Source organism: Amblyomma mixtum, chromosome 5 (assembly GCF_055824585.1).
Source record: "Amblyomma mixtum isolate Tamu chromosome 5, ASM5582458v1, whole genome shotgun sequence".
Classification (NCBI taxonomy): domain Eukaryota; kingdom Metazoa; phylum Arthropoda; class Arachnida; order Ixodida; family Ixodidae; genus Amblyomma; species Amblyomma mixtum.
Genome location: NC_143016.1, coordinates 65,359,187 through 65,378,516, shown reverse-complemented (window position 1 = coordinate 65,378,516; position 19,330 = coordinate 65,359,187). Strand labels below are relative to the sequence as shown.

Below are 19,330 nucleotides of genomic sequence, written 5' to 3'. Positions count from 1 at the left end.
ATCAGATCAAGGACATCATTAGTTGGCGTAATCCGCATATCATTCACGTACCATGATTTAGACTTTTTCATCGTCTGGAAATTCGATATGACCTCAGCCTCAGTTGTAGCGAAAAATATCATATTGGGACTGAAGTGGGACAGAATTTATTGTTGGCAGAATTTTCGTGGTAACAGCGCTAATAAAATAATTATCTAGTACATCGGAGTTTTTTGCCAGTCACAAAGTAAAGTGTACCCAATCTCTAGGTTGGAAGTTTGCTCTCACCTTTGCTCCGCAGCGGAATATTTAAACGCCTTCATTTCAAATATGATACTGTGCATACATCATTGAAACGCAAGATTAAGTACTGGCGTTTCGTGTTCGGAAGCTTAGAGTTTAAACAATTTCGGTCTGATTTAAGCCTGAAATCTCTACACGTCATTTCATTTAATGAATTCCCAGTAAAGATTATTTTAATAATTTATTTGAGCTAGAAGGTTCATTGTTATTCATGACTTCCAAGAATTTGTTTCTGCGACATATATGAAAAATTTTTTCAGTAAAGGTTCATAATATCTCACAAGAAAGCGTCATAAATGGAATTGACATCATTTTTTTTTTTCAAGGTCATGAATCAAGTCGTGGGCTTGATTATCAGCAAGAAAACTATCCAAAGAAGCATACGTTATGTTCTGGAAAAGCAGGAGAGATTATCTGTCTTTGTTTTGTCTTGAATAAATGCAAAAATCGGAAAGTAATCTCTAATGTCATGCTCAAGGGTGTCACAAGTTGCAGGTTTATCTGTACTACTGATGCCAGAGTTTGCGAAGATGATGTTAGCCGTGTCGACTCAGTGGTGAGACTCGCAAAGCCATATGCATCAAGATAGATAGATCAGTTGAACTGTTTGAACCGACAAGCATGGCAGTGGTAACATCACCTCCAAGAAATAAGTACATGTCTAAAAACGCAAGTTCAAAAAGGTGTTCAAAAAGCGCAGAAAAGTGGTGACATTTGCGTGTGATGGGCGATAACTTACGGTGAAAACTCCAGAGGTATCTTCAACCATGTATAACTGACAGTTATAATTTGAAGGTGGTAGAAGATTCTTCAACAACGTGCATTCCAAGAAGTAATGTTTTATCATCAGCAGCAAACCTCCGCCCCTTTTCCGCAGACGACAAAGAGCAAAAGGCTTACAGTTCGGGTGATCAAAGGAACCAGAACCTACAATGTACCAGGTTTCAGGCACCATAATAGCATCTAAAGTGATGTTGGATGCGAAACTGCACTAGCTGTTTCGCATCAGAGAGCAGCAGTCATGAGTTCAGTTTTTCTTAGCCTTTGTTAATGCGCTGTTTCTTTTTCACGGCGCGCGAAGCTCACAATGATGTTCATCTTGCTCGATTTATACATGCTATGACAGGAGTCAGTGTCAGCCAAGGAGACCGGTTCGCGAATCGCCTTGCCAGCTTAACGATATCGATAAGTTGCAGATCATATGGAACACCCTTGGTTTCCAAATTGTTCGCACGGGAATATTGCTCAAGTTTTTCAACACGTTCGACCAGTTTGTGGTTTTCATATTTAGGTGTTTTGTTGCTTTCATTCAAAGTCTCGATTTCTTTCACTAGTTCTCTCATTTATTTCATCGCAGTAGAATTAACATGCAGAAAACCAAAGTAATGTTCAACAGCCTAGCAAGGGAACAGCAGTTTGCAATTGGTAGCCAGGTGCTGGAAGTAGTAAGAGAATGTGTCTACTTAGGGCAGGTAGTGACCGCAGATCCGGATCATGAGAGGGAAATAACTAGAAGAATAGGAATGGGGTGAAGCGCATATGGCAGGTTCTCTCAGATCATGAATGATAGCTTACCAATATCCCTGAAGAGTACCGGTAGGATACAGCTGTATCCTACCGGTACTCACCTATAGGGCAGAAACGTGGAGGCTAACAAAGAGGGTTCAGCTTAAGTTAAGAACAACGCAGCGAGCTATGGAAAGGAAAGTGATAGGTGTAACGTTAAGAGATTGGAAGAGGGCGGAGTGGGTGAGGGAACAAACGCGGGTTAATGACATCTTAGTTGAAATCAAGAGGAAGAAATGGGCTTGGGCAGGGCACGTAATGCGAAGGCAAGATAACCGCTGGCCCTTAAGAGTAACGGAGTGGATTCCAAGAGAAAGCAAACGTAGCAGGGGACGGCAGAAAGTTAGGTGGGCGGATGAGATTAAGAAGTTTGCGGGGATACAGTGGTGGCAACTGACAAAGGACAGGGTTAATTGGAGAGACATGGGAGAGGCCCTTGCCCTGCAGTGGGTGTAGTCAGGCTGATGATTATGATGATGATGATGACAATCCCTACTCAGGGGCATTTGAGGAACAAATAAATAAAAATAAATAAATAAATGCTAACGTCGAACTGAGACAAGACTTTTTTTTTTCATAAGAAGTCTGTAGGTAACCATTAAACTCATTATCTCCACCTGTTCCTTCATGCTTCCCCTCTTTGCCATTGTTTCGTGCGCTTCGAGTGGTCGTTCTTCGAAACTGCGCTACAAATTGGCGTTCACGGGACCAAAACTTCACCAAAAGACCAGGAAATGTTCGACAGCAGTGCGAAATACAAAAACGCACGCAGAAAGCGCATAAAAAATGTTTCTGCTTACCAGCAAAATGTAGCAGTATCAGCACAAGTTGCAAGCCAGCACTGCTGACGAACAAAGTCCTATCGTTCGTGCTACTAGCAATTCACAGGTGACCCTGTTTAGGGAGCAACCGTTGACGCAGGCGTGGAGCGCCGACAGATTAGTAATCTTCAATGCCCTGCGTCAGATATCTTGCTTGTCGAATTCCAGCCAAGAGCCTGCTGCTCTTGGGCACTTGTGGGGACTAATGCGAAATTGCTTGGACATAGGATGTCTTGCTTTCCAGCCGCTTCGTTTATTTGCTCTGAACATACGCTGCTTGTTCGACGCACATTTGGCGTGCGTACAGTCTTTGCCAAAAGCATGGAAGAGGGACTCTAAACGTTTTGCCGCAGTTAAGTTGCATCCTGAAAACAAAATGAAAAAGGAAAAAAAAAATATATTTGGTCTGCTTCATAACCCATCAACTACCGAACTAACTGTGCAGAATGCACTTGCGCGTACACACGCCATATACGGAATTAGCTTGACCTTGAATCAAACAAGGGGCATTGGACTAAGTGGCGAAAACACTGATATTGCCATTTTATGTATGCCCATGTTTATACTGAAACATAATGGTTGAGGCCAGTTTTTAAACATGTGGTATTTTTAAGCATAGTGGCCTGTATGCGCCTCTAAATCCGTCTTGCATCGAGTTTAGTTGTAGGTTATTTCACATTATGATATATCCTGAAATAAAAATAAAGCGAACAGGTGCAGTAAGGAAAGGGTATTACGAAAATAAATTACTGATGTTGCAGATATATCCGTACATCACCCTGTCAGCTGCTATCAGGTCGTAACGTATCGATATGTGGGAAGTGATACTATATAAGGATCCGCAATAGAAAATAGGTACACTCGTCTTTCCTTGAGTAGCATTCTCAAGAAATAAATTGTACAAGTTTTCTCTCACACCTGGAAAATAATTGTAAAGAATGATTTGGAGCTTCACAACAGTATCTGAAACACGCAACAATTCTCAAGTCGAGTTTGGTTGGTTTATGGTTTATGGGGGTTTAACGTCCCAAAGCGACTCAAGTCTACGAGGAACGTCGTAGTGAAGGGCTCCGGAAAATTCGACCACCTGGGGTTCTTTAACGTGCACTGACATCGCACAGTACACGGGCCTCTAGAATTTTGCTTCTATCGAAAACCGACCGCCGTGGCCGGGATCGAACCCGCGTCTTTCGGGTCAGCATCCGAGTGCCATAACCACTGAGCCACCGCGGCGGCTGCAGTTTGGTTGGATGAGGCCCACGAACTGCTCAGTAAAGCCGACACATGCATCAGTTTTTCGTGTATTTTATGGCACACGATTGTAGGCGATATCTTTTTGCACAGCACAGCTACTTTCATGAAACCCAAACCTTCTTAAAGTTGCTTGCTGAGTCTTGTATGTAGTAGTACTGCATGTGTTCAAAAAGCGCTCAGTGGACAACCAGCGCTATCATTTGTCGCTTTTAATGTCCTATTTTCACGCTGTTAAATGAAAGTTTAGACGCATGAACCAACCAGCCGGCACAAGCACTATCCTCTGGGGCCTCCTGTACCTGATGTCCCGTTTCTTGTCCTCTTCGCTGCATAATTGATTGCACTGTCATCAGAGTGCACACTTACGCAGAAAAAAAAATAACTGACAAAGCAGCCTCTTTTAGATGGTGTTATGGTGAGTTCTGTCAACTGCCGTTCAAGCGCTTCATAACATCTTTAAAAATTTTGCTGCTGATTCAGCACTTGAACTATAAAACACCTCTGACACCCCCAGGCACTTGCGTGAGAAACGAAAAAATGCCATCAGGGGAGCACCTAATGAAAGGTAACTGATGTGAACTGCAGGTCTCAAGTACTTGGCTTTGTGTGAAACAGATGCGTCACTTTCTTTTGTGGTTCAAGCAACTCTGTTCAAGCACTGCCATTTCAGGCAATCTTATACATTTCGTTCGTCTATGTATATCTGCCGCTGGAGGACCTCCATGTAGCACCCCCGACATTCGGGTCAAAATTATGGTATATATAAGCCTCGAAGAAAGGCACTTCGCTAGCTTTCCGGAGCAAAACACACCCGATTAAATTTTCACGGGAATCCACAAAATTTCGCATCAAGTGTTCCAACGGTTGGAAATGGCAACGTTGAAATACCTGCCAAATAAACGAAATGACTTTCTGTTTCGAAGGTTTTCATGGCGCTAGAAATTCAAAGAGAAAAATTATGGGGACACTTAAACTTTTGAGGCTGTCAAGCGATAAAATTAATGGCTCCCGTCAGTGAGTTTTCTTCACACACAGTCACTGTTCTTTGTTCGCATTCACACCTTTATCACAATTATCACATTACAGTTCCCGCATTCTTGCCTTTGTGCTTTCCGCAGCTTGGTCTTTCCGCAGCTTGCGCAGCTTGGCCTTTCCAGAGCTCCGCAATATGGTTCGGCGACTAGCGTAGTGTTGCTTCCGCAACAAAAACACAGCTCTTCAGTAATGCCGTACGCGTGCGGAACGCTCCCTTGCTGCGATGCTTTGTTCTGTAGTTGCATGTAACCTGCTCGAGAATAATAAACCTTCCTTTATGTATGAACAAGAAAGTGTTTGCCAAAATAATAAAATATAGGAATGGAGCCCCCCACTGCAAGTTTTTCTGCGATGAGAAGGCACAATGTGTAAAGGTTTCCGATAATATAAGCTTATTTTTAATTCGCACATGTACAGTTATGCTATTATGGCTCAAAAATCTCCACTCATAATTTCCACATGAGTCATAGCTCTGCATACATGGTTCATGAAATCATCCATCTATAAATAAAAAAAGGGCAGCGTCAAATCCTCCAACTACATTTTATTCGGCTGGCAACTGTTCGTACTAGCCTTGGGTAAATGCTCTGCAATGCAGAAAGTCAAGAAAAAACCGTACCACCCACACAAACTGCCTCAACAGGTCTTTCTGTTATAGTAGTCGACATGATCGCCAGACCTGAACTCCTGAGCCCCAAGAATCTGAACTAGTCGAACAGCTGTGGCCTCTGGTGTCAGAAGCATTCCTGAATCTCGTGCATCTGAAAGCAGAGCATCAGATAAGAAAAAAAAAGGAGTATAACTCTGCTAACTGCGTGCAAATCCCATATTGAGTAATGTTCTCCCAAGATCGAGCCTACTGCTTACGGATGCAAGCTGTGTGCATTCATTACTTCAGAGAAAAAACAGCAGTTTACTTTAGTTTCTATGAAGAGTTATGCTCGAAAAAGAAGTGTTTTAAATAGAATTGGGCTGCTAAGACTGTGCACGTTTATTTACGAAGCACACTATAGTCACTCGTAGCTCCTTTCATGTGTGGCTCAGTATTCAGAACTTAGCGCTATCCATTCAATAAAGGAACACAGTCATTGCTTTCATTTTTCTGCTTTTAATTTCATGTACCCTCGCATATTAATCGATGTCGTCGCCCCCCCCCCCCCCCCTTCCCCTCCAATTGAGCACGGCGGGTAAGGATTTCAGTTAGATGTTAAGTTGTGCTACGACTCCATACAATGCAAAACTGATTTACGCTGAAGAATATTGGACAGCCACGATATAGCTAGGTTGGTAGAGTACCGTACGTGAAATTAGGAGGTCGTGAGATTAGATCCCACCGGCGAATTTTTTCTTCTTCTACTTTCTAACTGCTTATCTTTCAGCCGTAAAGCAATTTTACTACTAAATTCCCATTGGTCAACACTGCAAGCAAAAAAATAAACACTCCCATCTACTTTAGCACAACTTTTAAGCAGCTTTAAGTTTCCTTACGAAAGTGAGGCATTGTGCTGAACTGATAACACTAATGCTACAGTGCACCAAGTACTGACTAAGCGGCACCGAGCCACATGACTCCTACATCTACAACTGTGTTACCGTATCCCAATGCAGCAGCTTCCTCTACGCCGCGCCGCAACTCATGTTGCATGGCTGTTTCCACGGGGCCAGGTGAGTAGTGCAGAACTGTCAGCGATGGATCTTCTGCAGCGATGACGTTAAGGTACATCTGTCGAGCAGCTTTCCCTGGAAATTCATAATCAAAACAAAACAAAAGTCTATGAGAACGCGTAAGTTGCCATAAGAGTGGAATGCGATACTATTAGATCTCACATTTGTCGCAACTTCTGTTGCACCTTCTCTGTGTGTTCGCGTCAGCTTCTTAGCAGTGGTCGGTCCGTCAATCACCACAGTCGGTCTAGAGCTGCAGTATGAGGTATCCGCTATGCTGTGATGGCAAACCTTTCTATGAAGCCCGGTCTTATTCATCTTCGGTGGCTGTCGCAAAGGACGAGAAATTCGCTATATGCAGTTAGTGGTGCAGTACTTTTCTGCACTTCGGCCGCCTCTGCACCACCCTCGCGTTACGCGAGGCTTATCGCGCAACAGAGATGCTCTCCTGTATCGACAACGCACGAACTCTGCCTATACACCGGTATGGATGCTTAAGATTCACCATGCCACCTCACCTATGTGCGTACACTGTGATGTTGTGGGCGATGTGAACCATTTCGTTTTAGCGTACACGCGTTTGTGTGCCGAGTGTGAGGCACTCATGTAAAACCTGAGGAGACGGAACGTTCCCTTGGACGACGTCTCTCGTATCGTGTGCCCTGAGGGCTCCCGAATTGAGCGGCGATCAGTGTCACGATCACTCTTGACGTTTTTAGAGGACACAGGCCTTATGAAACAGTGGTAGAGAGGCAATATCAGTGACTCAGGCACAGCAATTGACGACAGGCCACGGTAAGACTAATCCCGTCGGTACATTTACACCACCACCGCCACCGACATTTGCATGTATCACAGTTTACGTTTTACTGGCCTCTCGGTATTATTAATAGGGGTTGTGATGGCGTCACCAGGTCACGTGACCTCTCTCGACCAATAAGGGTGGCCAGTCAAGGCTGGTTGTGATGACATGATAAAGTCACGTGACCACCTAGACCAATCACATTTCGTGACACCGGCGGAGTTTTGGTGTGATAACTCTTATGCTATCCCATTAAAAAAGTGAGCCTGGTTGTGAAAGATGCGAACACACACGGTGTTTGCTTGTTCACAGATTAAGTGAAGAACAGGAAACAGAATAGGTTCAAGGAACTGTGCTTTACATCACCACGTTAGCTGTCTTGCTACTTGGTAAAATACTAAAATAAAGTATTTTGTCAACTGAATGAGTTGCGTGCATTGGCTGGAGAATTGTTTCGCAAGCCTTATGCCCTGTATGCACCGGCAAAGCAGATGGCCCAGCAGGGCTGCACTTGATCCCACCGCGGCAACTGCAATGTGCAGCAGCTGCTGGCAAGGACGCCCGGCATTATTTTGACTTTGGAGGCCTCCGGCGCCTCACATCGGCATAATTTCTGCCCCAAGGACAGAGTCCGTCGCGTATCATCCCTTTTACGGCAGCACTGTAACGACCACAGCATGAAAAGAAGTGTTGAGTTATTATATAAAAAATCCGCAGCAAAGTTTACATGATTCCAAAAGCGAACAAGTAAAAAACGATCTGCTCTGTTGTTTAACACAACTTATTACTGCGTAAATATTAACCATATGACATCTTCCATGCGGACCCTTCTTAAGCACTTAATTTTAGTTTCCTTAATTTCGAGCAAGTAGTATTTGTAACGACATATATAGCAGCTTCAGGCACCTCTATAGGGCAAGAGATATGTACAGAAGTTTGCTTACCTGTGCAATAAAGTCCTAGACCAGCCCACGCCTTAACAGCTGTCATTGACGTAATGTTGACAATGACCCTAGGTACGGTGGAACTACTAGGAAACTTTTCAAGAAATGCGGAGGTCAGCGTCATAACAGAAGTCACATTGAGATGAAAGTAATCGTCTATTTCCTTCACGTCAGTGTAGGTGATTGCATACTTCTGGACGTCACCGAGTGTGGCTGCATTGTGCACCAATATGACACCATCGGCCCCCGAAATCTTGGCCCAAGTGTCCGAAATGAGCTTCCTGTAGTCTTCAAAAGTCGCTTTCGAGTGGTCCGTCGTTTTTGAGATCACTTGCACGCCCGGAGCAACTTCACCAACAAGGCGCTTGGTTTCATCCAGCCTTTCAGAGCTGCGACCCGTAATTACAAACACCGAGTTTTCGGCGACTACCTTGGAGAAGGCTACTGCTATCGCCCTGCCTATTCCAGCGCTTGCTCCAGTTATTATCACGTAATACTTCTTGCCCCAGAAGACGCCTGCACAACGGCTTTTGGTGTCCCCTGTTGATTTGGACATCAGGAGTTTAAAGAGTTTTGCTGGAGTTCGGTGCAACAGGGGCACGGCAGAGAGCTTCCCACCGTCGCGACGACGCTAAAGCCTGCAAGTGGAGGCAGAGGTCTCTATTATATCGCTTATCATGTGTTTTTGAAGACCTTGAACCTTGTAGCATGAACTGCGCTTTTTATGACCAAGGACAGTGGGCACAGAATGACTCCACAGCAGCGTAAAACCTTTATTGTTGCGCACAGGGGGACCCCTCTCACGCAGCCCCTCGGCGTGTCGTCCTGCTCCTCAAAGTCGGAACTCTCTGGCAAGAGCCGTCATAGAATGGCGCTTCCTAGCATTTATCGGCACTTTCACGGCATTTCAGTGTTTCTTTAAAACCATAAGATCTGGTTCTTGCGACTTTGCCGCAAAATGCTTTTTTTTTTTTTTTAGCGTATAGTTGAGCCCACTTACAACAGGGCGCAGTTATAACGAAAGCTCACTTATTACCACCGAGGCCGGTGCTACAATCAAAATACACAAATACAGTATACAACGAACAGGCGTGCCCGCACAACTCGGTTAAAGCGAACGAGGTGGTGTCACAAACTCCGCCCCGCAGTTGAAAACACCGCTCTTTCTGCAGCGGCAGTTAACGAAGAGCGTCCGCCAGTCCCCGTGGCGCAAAAGGAGGAACGTGAAGAATGCAAAATAAACTGTTTACCACATGCGGCAGTCAAAATGTGCGATTTGGGAGGCGACGCTTGCGCTGATAATGAGCACAGCAAGCTTCGCGTTATCGTCCTTCTGTGCATGAGGGCGGACGGCAGCGACCGACGGCTGCCGTTTTGCAATCTGCAAGTCTCGCAAACCGAGATTCTTTGCGAGCAACGCTCCCATTCGCTGTATAACAAAGGCCTATATAACGAGTGATTTTTGTTTATACGTGCAATGTACCACTGGGAATTAGTTTAGAACGAACGAACGACTGTTTGTCGAGTGGTTTGATCATTTCACGCACTACATGGCGAAAAGAAAAAAAAAAACAGGGAAGTTCCTGCTCGTGCTCGACAACTGTGTGTACCCTGTATGACTGCGGTGACCAAGCTGTTCTGCCACCGAATGCGACACGAAAGACCAGCCACTCGACATGGACATCATTTACGTGCTCTAGGTGTGCAATCGGCGGCACGTCACAGCTCATACTGAGAGTAACTAAGAGATCATATGCTGACGTTTCACTTAGGATCTCATATGTTCGCCCACCGTGTAAATGATTAAGGCTGCTTGGATCGAGTTAGCTGGAGTGCATCCCGAATTGCTTCAGTGAGGTACATATTTATGGACCCGGGAACGACGGAGGACGCGGTCGAACACCCACGAGTTCTGACGTGCTTGTAATTGAGGCAGCGTGTCATTCTTGAAAAGCTCGCAGGTTATGAAGTCTTTTAGGATGACTTGGTTTGCTCGAATGATAATTCCGACGTCACGGCGTCATTACATTACGCTAAATATAAGCACTATTCGAGTGCCAAGAATATCACGAAGATGATGAAGAGGAGGCCGACCTACCACGAGCTGCCGTGAATGCTTCAATCGCGGTTAATTATACGGCATCCCCAAAGCAGCTTGTTAAGCAAGTGTCTCGACGAGGAACACACGCATGACCGCGGTGGTGAGTTTGGAAAGTGCCATGATAGGGTCCATATTGAAAAAGCAGACGCGCATAGGGAGAAATAAACGCCCCTTGTGTCTGACTGGATTTTTGGCTGCAATATGCGAAGTCCACTTACTACGAACCTGGGATACAACGAACGTGTGCGTGACCGCCAGGTTCGTTATAAGTCACCCCGACTGTATTACAAACTTTGCAACGAAGTCTAAGCTCTGCCATGTCAACACAGCCGCCCATGACCTCTTAGAGTTAATTATTTCTATCTGGATCAATCACATCAACAAAATAACCTAACGTCCCTCGCGGCTCTCACGTGACTCGTCATCATCGCTTCGCCGGGCGCGGCTGTCGTCTGCTTCGACGCAGCGCGCTCCAACCCAACCTTTTTGTGTGTTTGTTTTAGAGAGCGCTGCGCTTCAGTTGTTCTGTAACAACGGCCACTTAATACGTTACGCCACCGGATATGCGAAACAACACAGCATAAAGATGACTTGAGAAGTTCAATAACATTTATATCCATACCACACGGACAAATCTTGTGTCGCGCGGTGCCAAGCACAGAATTTTAATGGCATTAGCCTTACTGCCATTTGCAACTTACTGAGTTCGCCACTCCTTCGCATGAGAAATGGTTACTCACGACTCCATTCCACACCCAGAAAAGCGTGCAGCGTTGTTAACAACTTCTTATCAGGCAAATGGAGTATTCACAACTTTCAGTCATATGAAGAACTTCTACTGAATTTTTTATGCGAACGGCGACATTTTACAATCACTTCTGGCAGATACTCTCTTCTTGTGTGCTGAGAAGCGAGTTTGACTGCTTTTTCTCCTTATAAACCAAGGAAAGGAACGTTTCCTGGAAAATAATTTTTTATACATAATTTTACATCTGAACAACACTGCGAGGATTTGTCCTCAATAGCATTGTTTATAATCAGGCAAATTTGACTGGCTTGCAGGCGTTACCGCCATCGTGACGTACGTATAATGGCAATAAATCTGGACGCGTAGCACGAACTCCGAAAACAATGGCATTAACAAATTTAAGGCATTAAGCATTTACTGCCATTACTTGCGCGCGTGTGACTTTATCAAAGCAAACGAAGTTGCTGTTTCATTATTCCTGCCTTACTGTAGGGTGGAATTGGAGGCTAGCTGTTATGGATGAGGGAAAAACACAGCGCACTCCTAAGACAAGGACGAAGAAAGACAAGACGATACAGCGCTGTATCGTCTTGTCTTTCTTAGTTTAGTTTAGTTTAGTTTATGGGGTTTGACGTCCCAAAGCGACTAAGGCTATGAGAGACGCCGTAGTGGAGGGCTCCGGAAATTTCGACCACCTGGGGTTCTTTAATGTGCACTGACATCGCACAGTAGAATTTCTCTAGAATTTCTCTAGAAATTCAACCGCCGCGGCCGGGATCGAACCCGCGTCTTTCGGGTCAGCAGCCGAGCACCATAACCACTGAGCCACCGCGGCGGGGCTTGTCTTTCTTCGTCCTTGTCTTAAGAGGGCACTGTGTTTTTCCCCAAGATGAACTACCAACTAGCCCGCTCTTCCACCCTTGCAAATATGGATGAGGGCTCTCTCTTGTAGTTTTTCTTTTTAATGTGCTTAGAAGTAAGCTGTGAAAGGCCGTTCCAGCTGCTACTGGGAAATCGAGCTTTGTTTCAAAATTACATATAACCACCTGCTCACAGGAGAGTTTAGCGAAGAATATAATCAAAATCCAATTTTAAAGATTCATGCTTCTCCTGCAACCTTATATGGTTCCTGAATTAATTTTTTAAGGATTGCTTCCTCAGATTTTGATACAAACGTACATGCACGACTGTTTCTGAGTAAAAAACAATTTAGTGAGCTCAATGGGGAAGCTGCTCGCAAAGCCAACATTTTTATCTCCATTTTATATTTGTCATCAACAAACGTGTTTTTTTCTTGCATTTTTAATGCAGTCCTACTTGTTTTAACCGCATCAATGTCCGCTCGTTATTTCGATAGAGAAAAATATTTGTTTCATTAAATAGTACATCTGCGCTTCAATAAAGGCGATTCTCTAGTTTTACAAAACAAAACATACATGGTCAAGTTTTTACAGTCCCGTACAAAATTTAGTGCCATTGTACCAACGATTGAAAATGGCAATACCGGACTTGTCAAATTTCTTTCTAATCAATTAGCTTTAAGCGATAATATATTCAGTAATATTATAAATTGATCAACACCACAAAATAAATAAATTAAAAATCCCCTGTGCCCCTTGGTTTCTGTGGCTGTTGGCTTCTCTCATATTTCTGTTTAGAAGACACTCATGACGCTAGAAATTGCTGGTAGCTAAATCTGTCTGCATGAAAATGGCGGAGGTCGAGGTTCGAAGGACCATCCATTTAGAAATAATATTTTGCTGCGTTCACTAGTTAACACAAAAAAGCACGCTATTTGCGATTTGAAAGAGGGTGAATTCGCCTTGAAAAACGAAATCGCTTCTAAGTATAGCGCACTTTGAGAAGCTGCAAGTCTGCCATTTACACAGCTGTGTACATAGCTACTCAAAGGGTTAAGCACTGTTCAGATTTTCTTGTTACGAATCGTGTTTTAATCATGAAAAAAAGGAACACAATGAAGCAAGATTTTTTTTTAACTTGAAATTAAATTTCATGTAATGTGTGGAACATTTACCCAAAATCACAGCTCTACAAAAACATGTATGGATACAAACGTGCACAAGAACAATGAAAATAATGTAGCATCACACGTAAAACTCACAGCGCAAAACACATCTGCAAAAGGGCCTGACTCCATCGAACTTTTAGGACATCGCTAAATTTTTATTTTTCGGAGCAGAGGGCAAAGGGTACACTCCAGCTGTAACTTTCTTCAAAAGCAGTTTGAAACAATTCCTTAATTTCAAGCAGTAAGTCAGAGCGATTTCAGTGGAAAACAAGAGAACTGCATTTCCCCCTCTTCTGCAATATTTCTACTCAAAGCTGAAGCCACTTATTCTGTAGAAGACCCTGGTCCAGAAACCGAGTGCATCTTGCCAGTACTGTCGTCGCTGACCTGGACTGTATCCATTTCTGTATAATGGTGCGGTGTACTGTGGCCCGTTTTGGTAGTTCTGAGGCAGTGAGAGGAAATACCGCAGAACAGAGAAAGACACAGTAGGGGAAGTACGCATAAACTTGCCCGGCTAAACGCCGTAAATTTGCCGAGCGCTTTTTTCAGAACCTGACAACGGCGCTCCCCATTAAGACAGCCATATTGTTTAGCTCCTCTCGCTAGTAAGCGAGTATGTGAAGCACTCGTCACTGCATTTTGCTCCTTCTTTTATTTAAACTTTATGGGTTTATTTTCCATCCTTTTCGTGCTGCTCTTAAATAAACTTCTACTGGGGACAAAAGCTTCCTTTCGTTGGCGTCACGCAGCCATGTCATTAAAATTCGACATGCATGTTTCTGAGCAGTCATGTCAGACAGCTTACTTCTTTTCTTTTGATGACAGCAGAACTTGTTTGTCGTGTTCACTCGTCCATGCCTTTCTGCGCGCTTTGACAAACCTGGTTTTCCAACGAGCCCAGACCTATACCTCAATGAAAGACCTGTTGCCTTTCGCAACAACTATCGATCGAGTACGTGAGACAGAAACTAAGATTCTCTTGGCAACTGGAGCAGACGGTTCCGCGGAAGCGAGGAAGGTGGCTTGTGTTAGAATAACCTTGCGGAGACAAAGGATTCAAACGAAGTGGTTATCAAAGGCTGATTTTGTGAAGTTTCTTTGTAAATCAGTCGCTTAAAGGTGCACTGAAGAGGAATCTGAACTCGTCGTTTTGCCGCGGGAACTGAATCTACACGTTCCGAGCATTCTTAGAAACCTCGATTTATTGCCCTGTGTGGCCGATTTCCCTAATTAAATCGAATTAACGTGCGGCTCCCGCCTTTTTTTTTTTTTTGAATTCTGCCTCGTACGGTGGGCGGAGTCGACCAACGCGGGGAGTGCCTTTCACCCAGTCCAGTGGCGGCTTGCCGCTCTGCCATCGGCGGAGTAATACGTAGTAGTCCGTAGAAGCAAATAGTCCGCGCGTATTTTTATTTCTGCGGGCTTATTTTGCGGTTATATTATCTGCAAATGGAACTATTTATTCGCGGAAACCTAAGAAACAAAATGAAGCGAAAGCAAAGCCTCCACGGAGCTGGCTGAAAGGCACTCCCCGCGTTGGTCGACTCCGCCCACCGTACGAGGCAGAATTAAAAAAAAAAGGCGGGAGCCGGGCGTTAATTCGATTTAATTAGGGAAATCGGCCACACAGGGCAATAAGTAGCAGTTTCTAAGAATGCTCGGAACGTGTAGATCAAGTTCCCACGGCAAAAAGACGAGTTCAGATTCCTCTTCAGTGCACCTTTAAAGCTTTTCTTGATGCTTTCGAGAGACTACTTTGGAACTACGAATTAGCGATACGTCGTCGCATCGCATCATCAACCTAAGTATATAGTCAACAGACTCAACACCATCCAGAAGGACGGACGGACGGATGGATGGATGGATGGATGGATGGATGGATGGATGGATGGATGGATGGATGGATGGATGGATGGATGGATGGGTGGGTGGGTGGGTGGGTGGGTGGGTGGGTGGATGGATGGATGGATGGATGGATGGATGGATGGATGGATGGATGGATGGGTGGGTGGGTGGGTGGGTGGGTGGATGGATGGATGGATGGATGGATGGACGGACGGATGGATGGATGGATGGGTGGGTGGGTGGGTGGGTGGGTGGATGGATGGATGGATGGATGGATGGATGGATGGATGGATGGATGGATGGGTGGGTGGGTGGGTGGGTGGGTGGATGGATGGATGGATGGATGGATGGATGGATGGATGGATGGATGGATGGATGGATGGATGGATGGATGGATGGATGGATGGATGGGTGGGTGGGTGGGTGGGTGGGTGGGTGGGTGGGTGGGTGGGTGGATGGATGGATGGATGGATGGATGGATGGATGGATGGATGGATGGATGGATGGATGGATGGATGGATGGATGGATGGATGGCGGCCGACAGCGCGCCCCTCAATGTGCTGACGCATGAACACGTAGTGCGCGGGCCGCGGGCGAACGGACCGTCGTGTGTATCGGCCTTTTAAGGGAAGCAGGTGAGAAAATATGACGATTTGGTTTCAGACGCGTGTCCTCAGCAGCTCACCCCAGAGCAGTGTTGCGTCGGACTGTTTGGAAGAGAAATTTGTCATTACTGCGTGGAATTCTCCACATATGGTGCAGTAATAAGACAAAGGGACCCCAGAGAATGTCGTACAAGAGCGTGTTAACTACGCATAGTTATATTTAGCACGTCATCCACGCAGCTTGGCGCCTTGTGAACAGTACAACGAATGCAGCATGATTCTACAGAATTCGGCGACCCTGAGCTAAATTGCGACTACGAAGAAAGACCAAATATAACCGCTACCCTTTTTCAGTACAGCAGTGACTGGGAAACACAGCATTCCATCATAACTGCTAGAATGCCGTGTAGTCGGAGCGACTGCATCACGCATAATGCACGCTCAAAAGTAACAGAGCATTACTGCCACAAGTGAAACAACTATGTACGCACTGCGCGCAGTACACTAGCGGCGCGTGGGGGCCAACATATGCTGCCTCGAGGTACGGCGGCGCGGGTTGGTACAAGGGCTGTCCCACTAGCGAGCAGCCACCCAGGCACCGTAGGCATCTGTGGGAACACTTGCCGCCTCGAGACTACCTACAGATGCGCATGGCCGGACTCAAGCGACGGCGGGTACACAAAGCGCGCGCCGCCACTCATGGGCGTCCGGAGGGGGGGGCAAGGGGGGGCGGCTGCACCCCCCTGGAAAATCACTCACTCGAAGCGTGAGTGATGGCCGCACGCCAGGGGCGGTGGTACGCTCAGCCAAAAGGGTAAAAGCAGCCCCGCTTCCACGCTTTGGGTCACATCTGCGAAATGCCGCGTCCGGGCACGCGTCTTTACGCCGTTTTCAAACCACGCCGTCGTTAGCTCTGTTGAAGGGCGACCTGTTGCAGACATACAGCGGCACCGGCGAGCATGTGTTTCGAGCCGTCTTGAGATGGGTGTCTGTTTCTTTGATCTCTAGAGAGATAGCGACACGGAGGCAGACAGTGCACAGGGCATCTTCAGGAGGGAAGGACAAATCAGCCGTGTCCACCCCCGCTTTGTCGGGCTGCTCAGGGGCAAGCGGGCGAAGAGTTGGCGCCGCCGCCGCTCGCTGTCTCCTCCGATCCGCGGGAGAGCGCAGTTCGGTAGAAGCGCCGCATTCAGAATCTTCGGCAAAGGGGATTAGCTCCTTTTGTTCACGGCGATGCAGTCTCCAGAGGCGCCCCCACACCAGCGTTCCTTGCGTCTTCTCTGAAAACCAGCGCCTTTGGTCAACGCAGCCCGATGGCGCCTGCCTGGCTCGCCTGTCACCTCTGGCTGGGCCTCAAATCACAACAGCGCCCGTGTACTGTACGATGTCAGTGCATGGTAAAGAGACCCAGGTGGTCGACATTATCCGGAACTCTGTACTACTTTGTCCCTCATAGCCTGAGTCGTTTTGGGGCACTGAACACCATAAAAACACAAAACAAATTTTCCGACCGGAGTGGCGAGTGTCCCTTCCCCTTGGAAGTCGCGCGGAAGTAAACCCTTGCACGTGTGCGCGCCTCTGTGTTTGTGCTTCGGTGTTTTAGTGGCCGGTTGTCAACGAAGCTGAGAACAACCAAGACAGCGGACGAGAAAACGACGAGCGGCGAGCAGTGTGTGTGCCGTTGCTCGGCTGTGCGGATGCGCGAGCAAGATGGAGCGAGGTGTATGAAGCTGCGAGCGTGCATTTATCTTGTAAATAAGTTTTCGTTGTATATATAGTCATCTTTTGTTTTCAACGTACCCGTTCAACCGTTTTTCCAATCAATGTGTGTGATGAGTGTGCACCGAGAGCGTGTAATGAAGTACAGAAATGAATTTATCACCCGTGTAATCACGCAATTCGCCCAGAAAAATCCGAGGCGTCTACAGTTGCTGTTCAAGGAAGACTGACTGAGTGACAGTAGTTGCGTGTTTGTGACGATATTGTGCTGTGTGCTGGTCATCAATCCGGGTGAGTCGAGAACCCGTATGCAGCAAGACTGAGCACTTTTCTCCACGAAGTGACAGTATCTTTCCATTTTTTATTAATTTTAATTGTTTCTTCGTTGATAAACTCCAATGTATCTCTCCTAGCCACGCTTTAATTTGCTGTTTGTAATTTTTATTTCATGTGTGTATTTCACTTATTTTTTATTTATATATAAATAAATAAATTTACTCCGCAAATAGTGCCTTTTTGCTACGAACATACCCCCCCCCCCCCCCCCTCCGGCGCCAACAACCAATGGGGCCCCCCCCTGCAAAAAATTCTGCGGACGCCCTTGCCGCCACTGCTCCAGTCCGACTGTGACATGCGTAATGGCGACGGGCGGTAGCGGTACGCGCCATGCTTGTAATGCTTGGAGTCGGCGCCCGTCCCGTCACGTGTTTTGTGTCTGTGCATGAAAAAAATAGAACTGAGCGCGAAAGCGCTACTTCACTGGCAAAGAAGAAAAACTCGAGGTATACATGTGTGAAGCCTCAACCTTCAACCTTTGCCTTTGAAGCGTTGTTGCCTCAAGAGCTTTCGCACGACCTACTCACTTTAACTACATTAAAACCCTACCATTCTTTAGTGCAAGATCTTCCCTTCAGTCAATGAATTTTTACAAGTAGGCATGTGCGTATCGCCAGTGCCCCAGGATCCTTCCCTCACGCTACACTTGGGTGAAAGTCGCTTGAAGTAGTCTCGTACGTCCACACGGTCATTGTCACACAAAAATTTAACAATAATTTTGCAAACAATGATAACATTCAATGGATTGAGGTTTAAGTTTGTCCACTGCATACTTACAGCTTCATTTTAGAGCGCAGCTCTTTGGCGCCCGTTGAGTTTCGCGGCGTCGCCGTTGTAACCAGCAGTGGACACCTTAGTCGTGCTTGAAGCTGCCAAACCAGTGGAGCGGCCGGGAGCTTGGAAAGCAAAGGAAAGACGCATAACTGCCCTCTTGGAACAGATGTGCGCTGCATGCGTTGCCATTGACAACGTTGTGCGCATAACTGGCTTCCTGGGTCAGTGGACGCCGGAATCGCGCTTATAGGTAGGTGGGTGATGAGAGAGAGATGTGGGCTGCATGCGTTAGCACTAACAATGGTGAGTGAACTCGCGCCAGGGTGGTAAGGTGGGTGTAGACTTTAATATATATATAAAGACAAACAGGAATCTCTTGCCACTTATACTGGAGAACATCCTGTTCCTTTGGCTCACAAGACCTCCCATGGCTGTGACAACCTCGCGAAATGCTTGCATAGACCTCGCCTTTGAGAACCAGGCATTGGTGGAGCAAGTTGAGCATATATCCATCTATTTCTCCGACCACAAAGCTTCCTTCATAACAATTGACAAGTGTTAGTGGAGTGTTTCTTGGAGGAGGAAAATGTGTGCAAAAACAACAAGTTGTCTGTAATTGTACACGCGTCTTACTCGAATTCTTTGCCTCAATCTGTCAATAAGCTGAAACAGCTGATGAGCTGCGCTCAAATTTCGCATTAGGAAGTGACGTAATAGTTTGCAATTTTTTTCATGTGCGGTGCTACCTTTTCCACACATAGCTACAATGTTTTTTGTAGTCCTGCAGTACACAAAAGCCT

General features: G+C 46.0%; 1 protein-coding gene across 1 annotated transcript; it reads right to left on the bottom strand.

Moving 5' to 3' along the window:
- Positions 1–5,439: 5,439 nt before the first annotated feature.
- Positions 5,440–8,925, bottom strand: LOC149342476 (sepiapterin reductase-like). Its single transcript, XM_089542168.1, has 3 exons — positions 8,370–8,925; positions 6,552–6,698; positions 5,440–5,719 (listed from the first exon to the last, which is right to left on the bottom strand). Exons 1-3 carry the CDS (start codon positions 8,923–8,925, stop codon positions 5,595–5,597), a joined length of 828 nt encoding a protein of 275 aa, XP_089398294.1. The 3' UTR covers positions 5,440–5,594.
- Between the last annotated feature and the right edge of the window lie 10,405 nt (positions 8,926–19,330).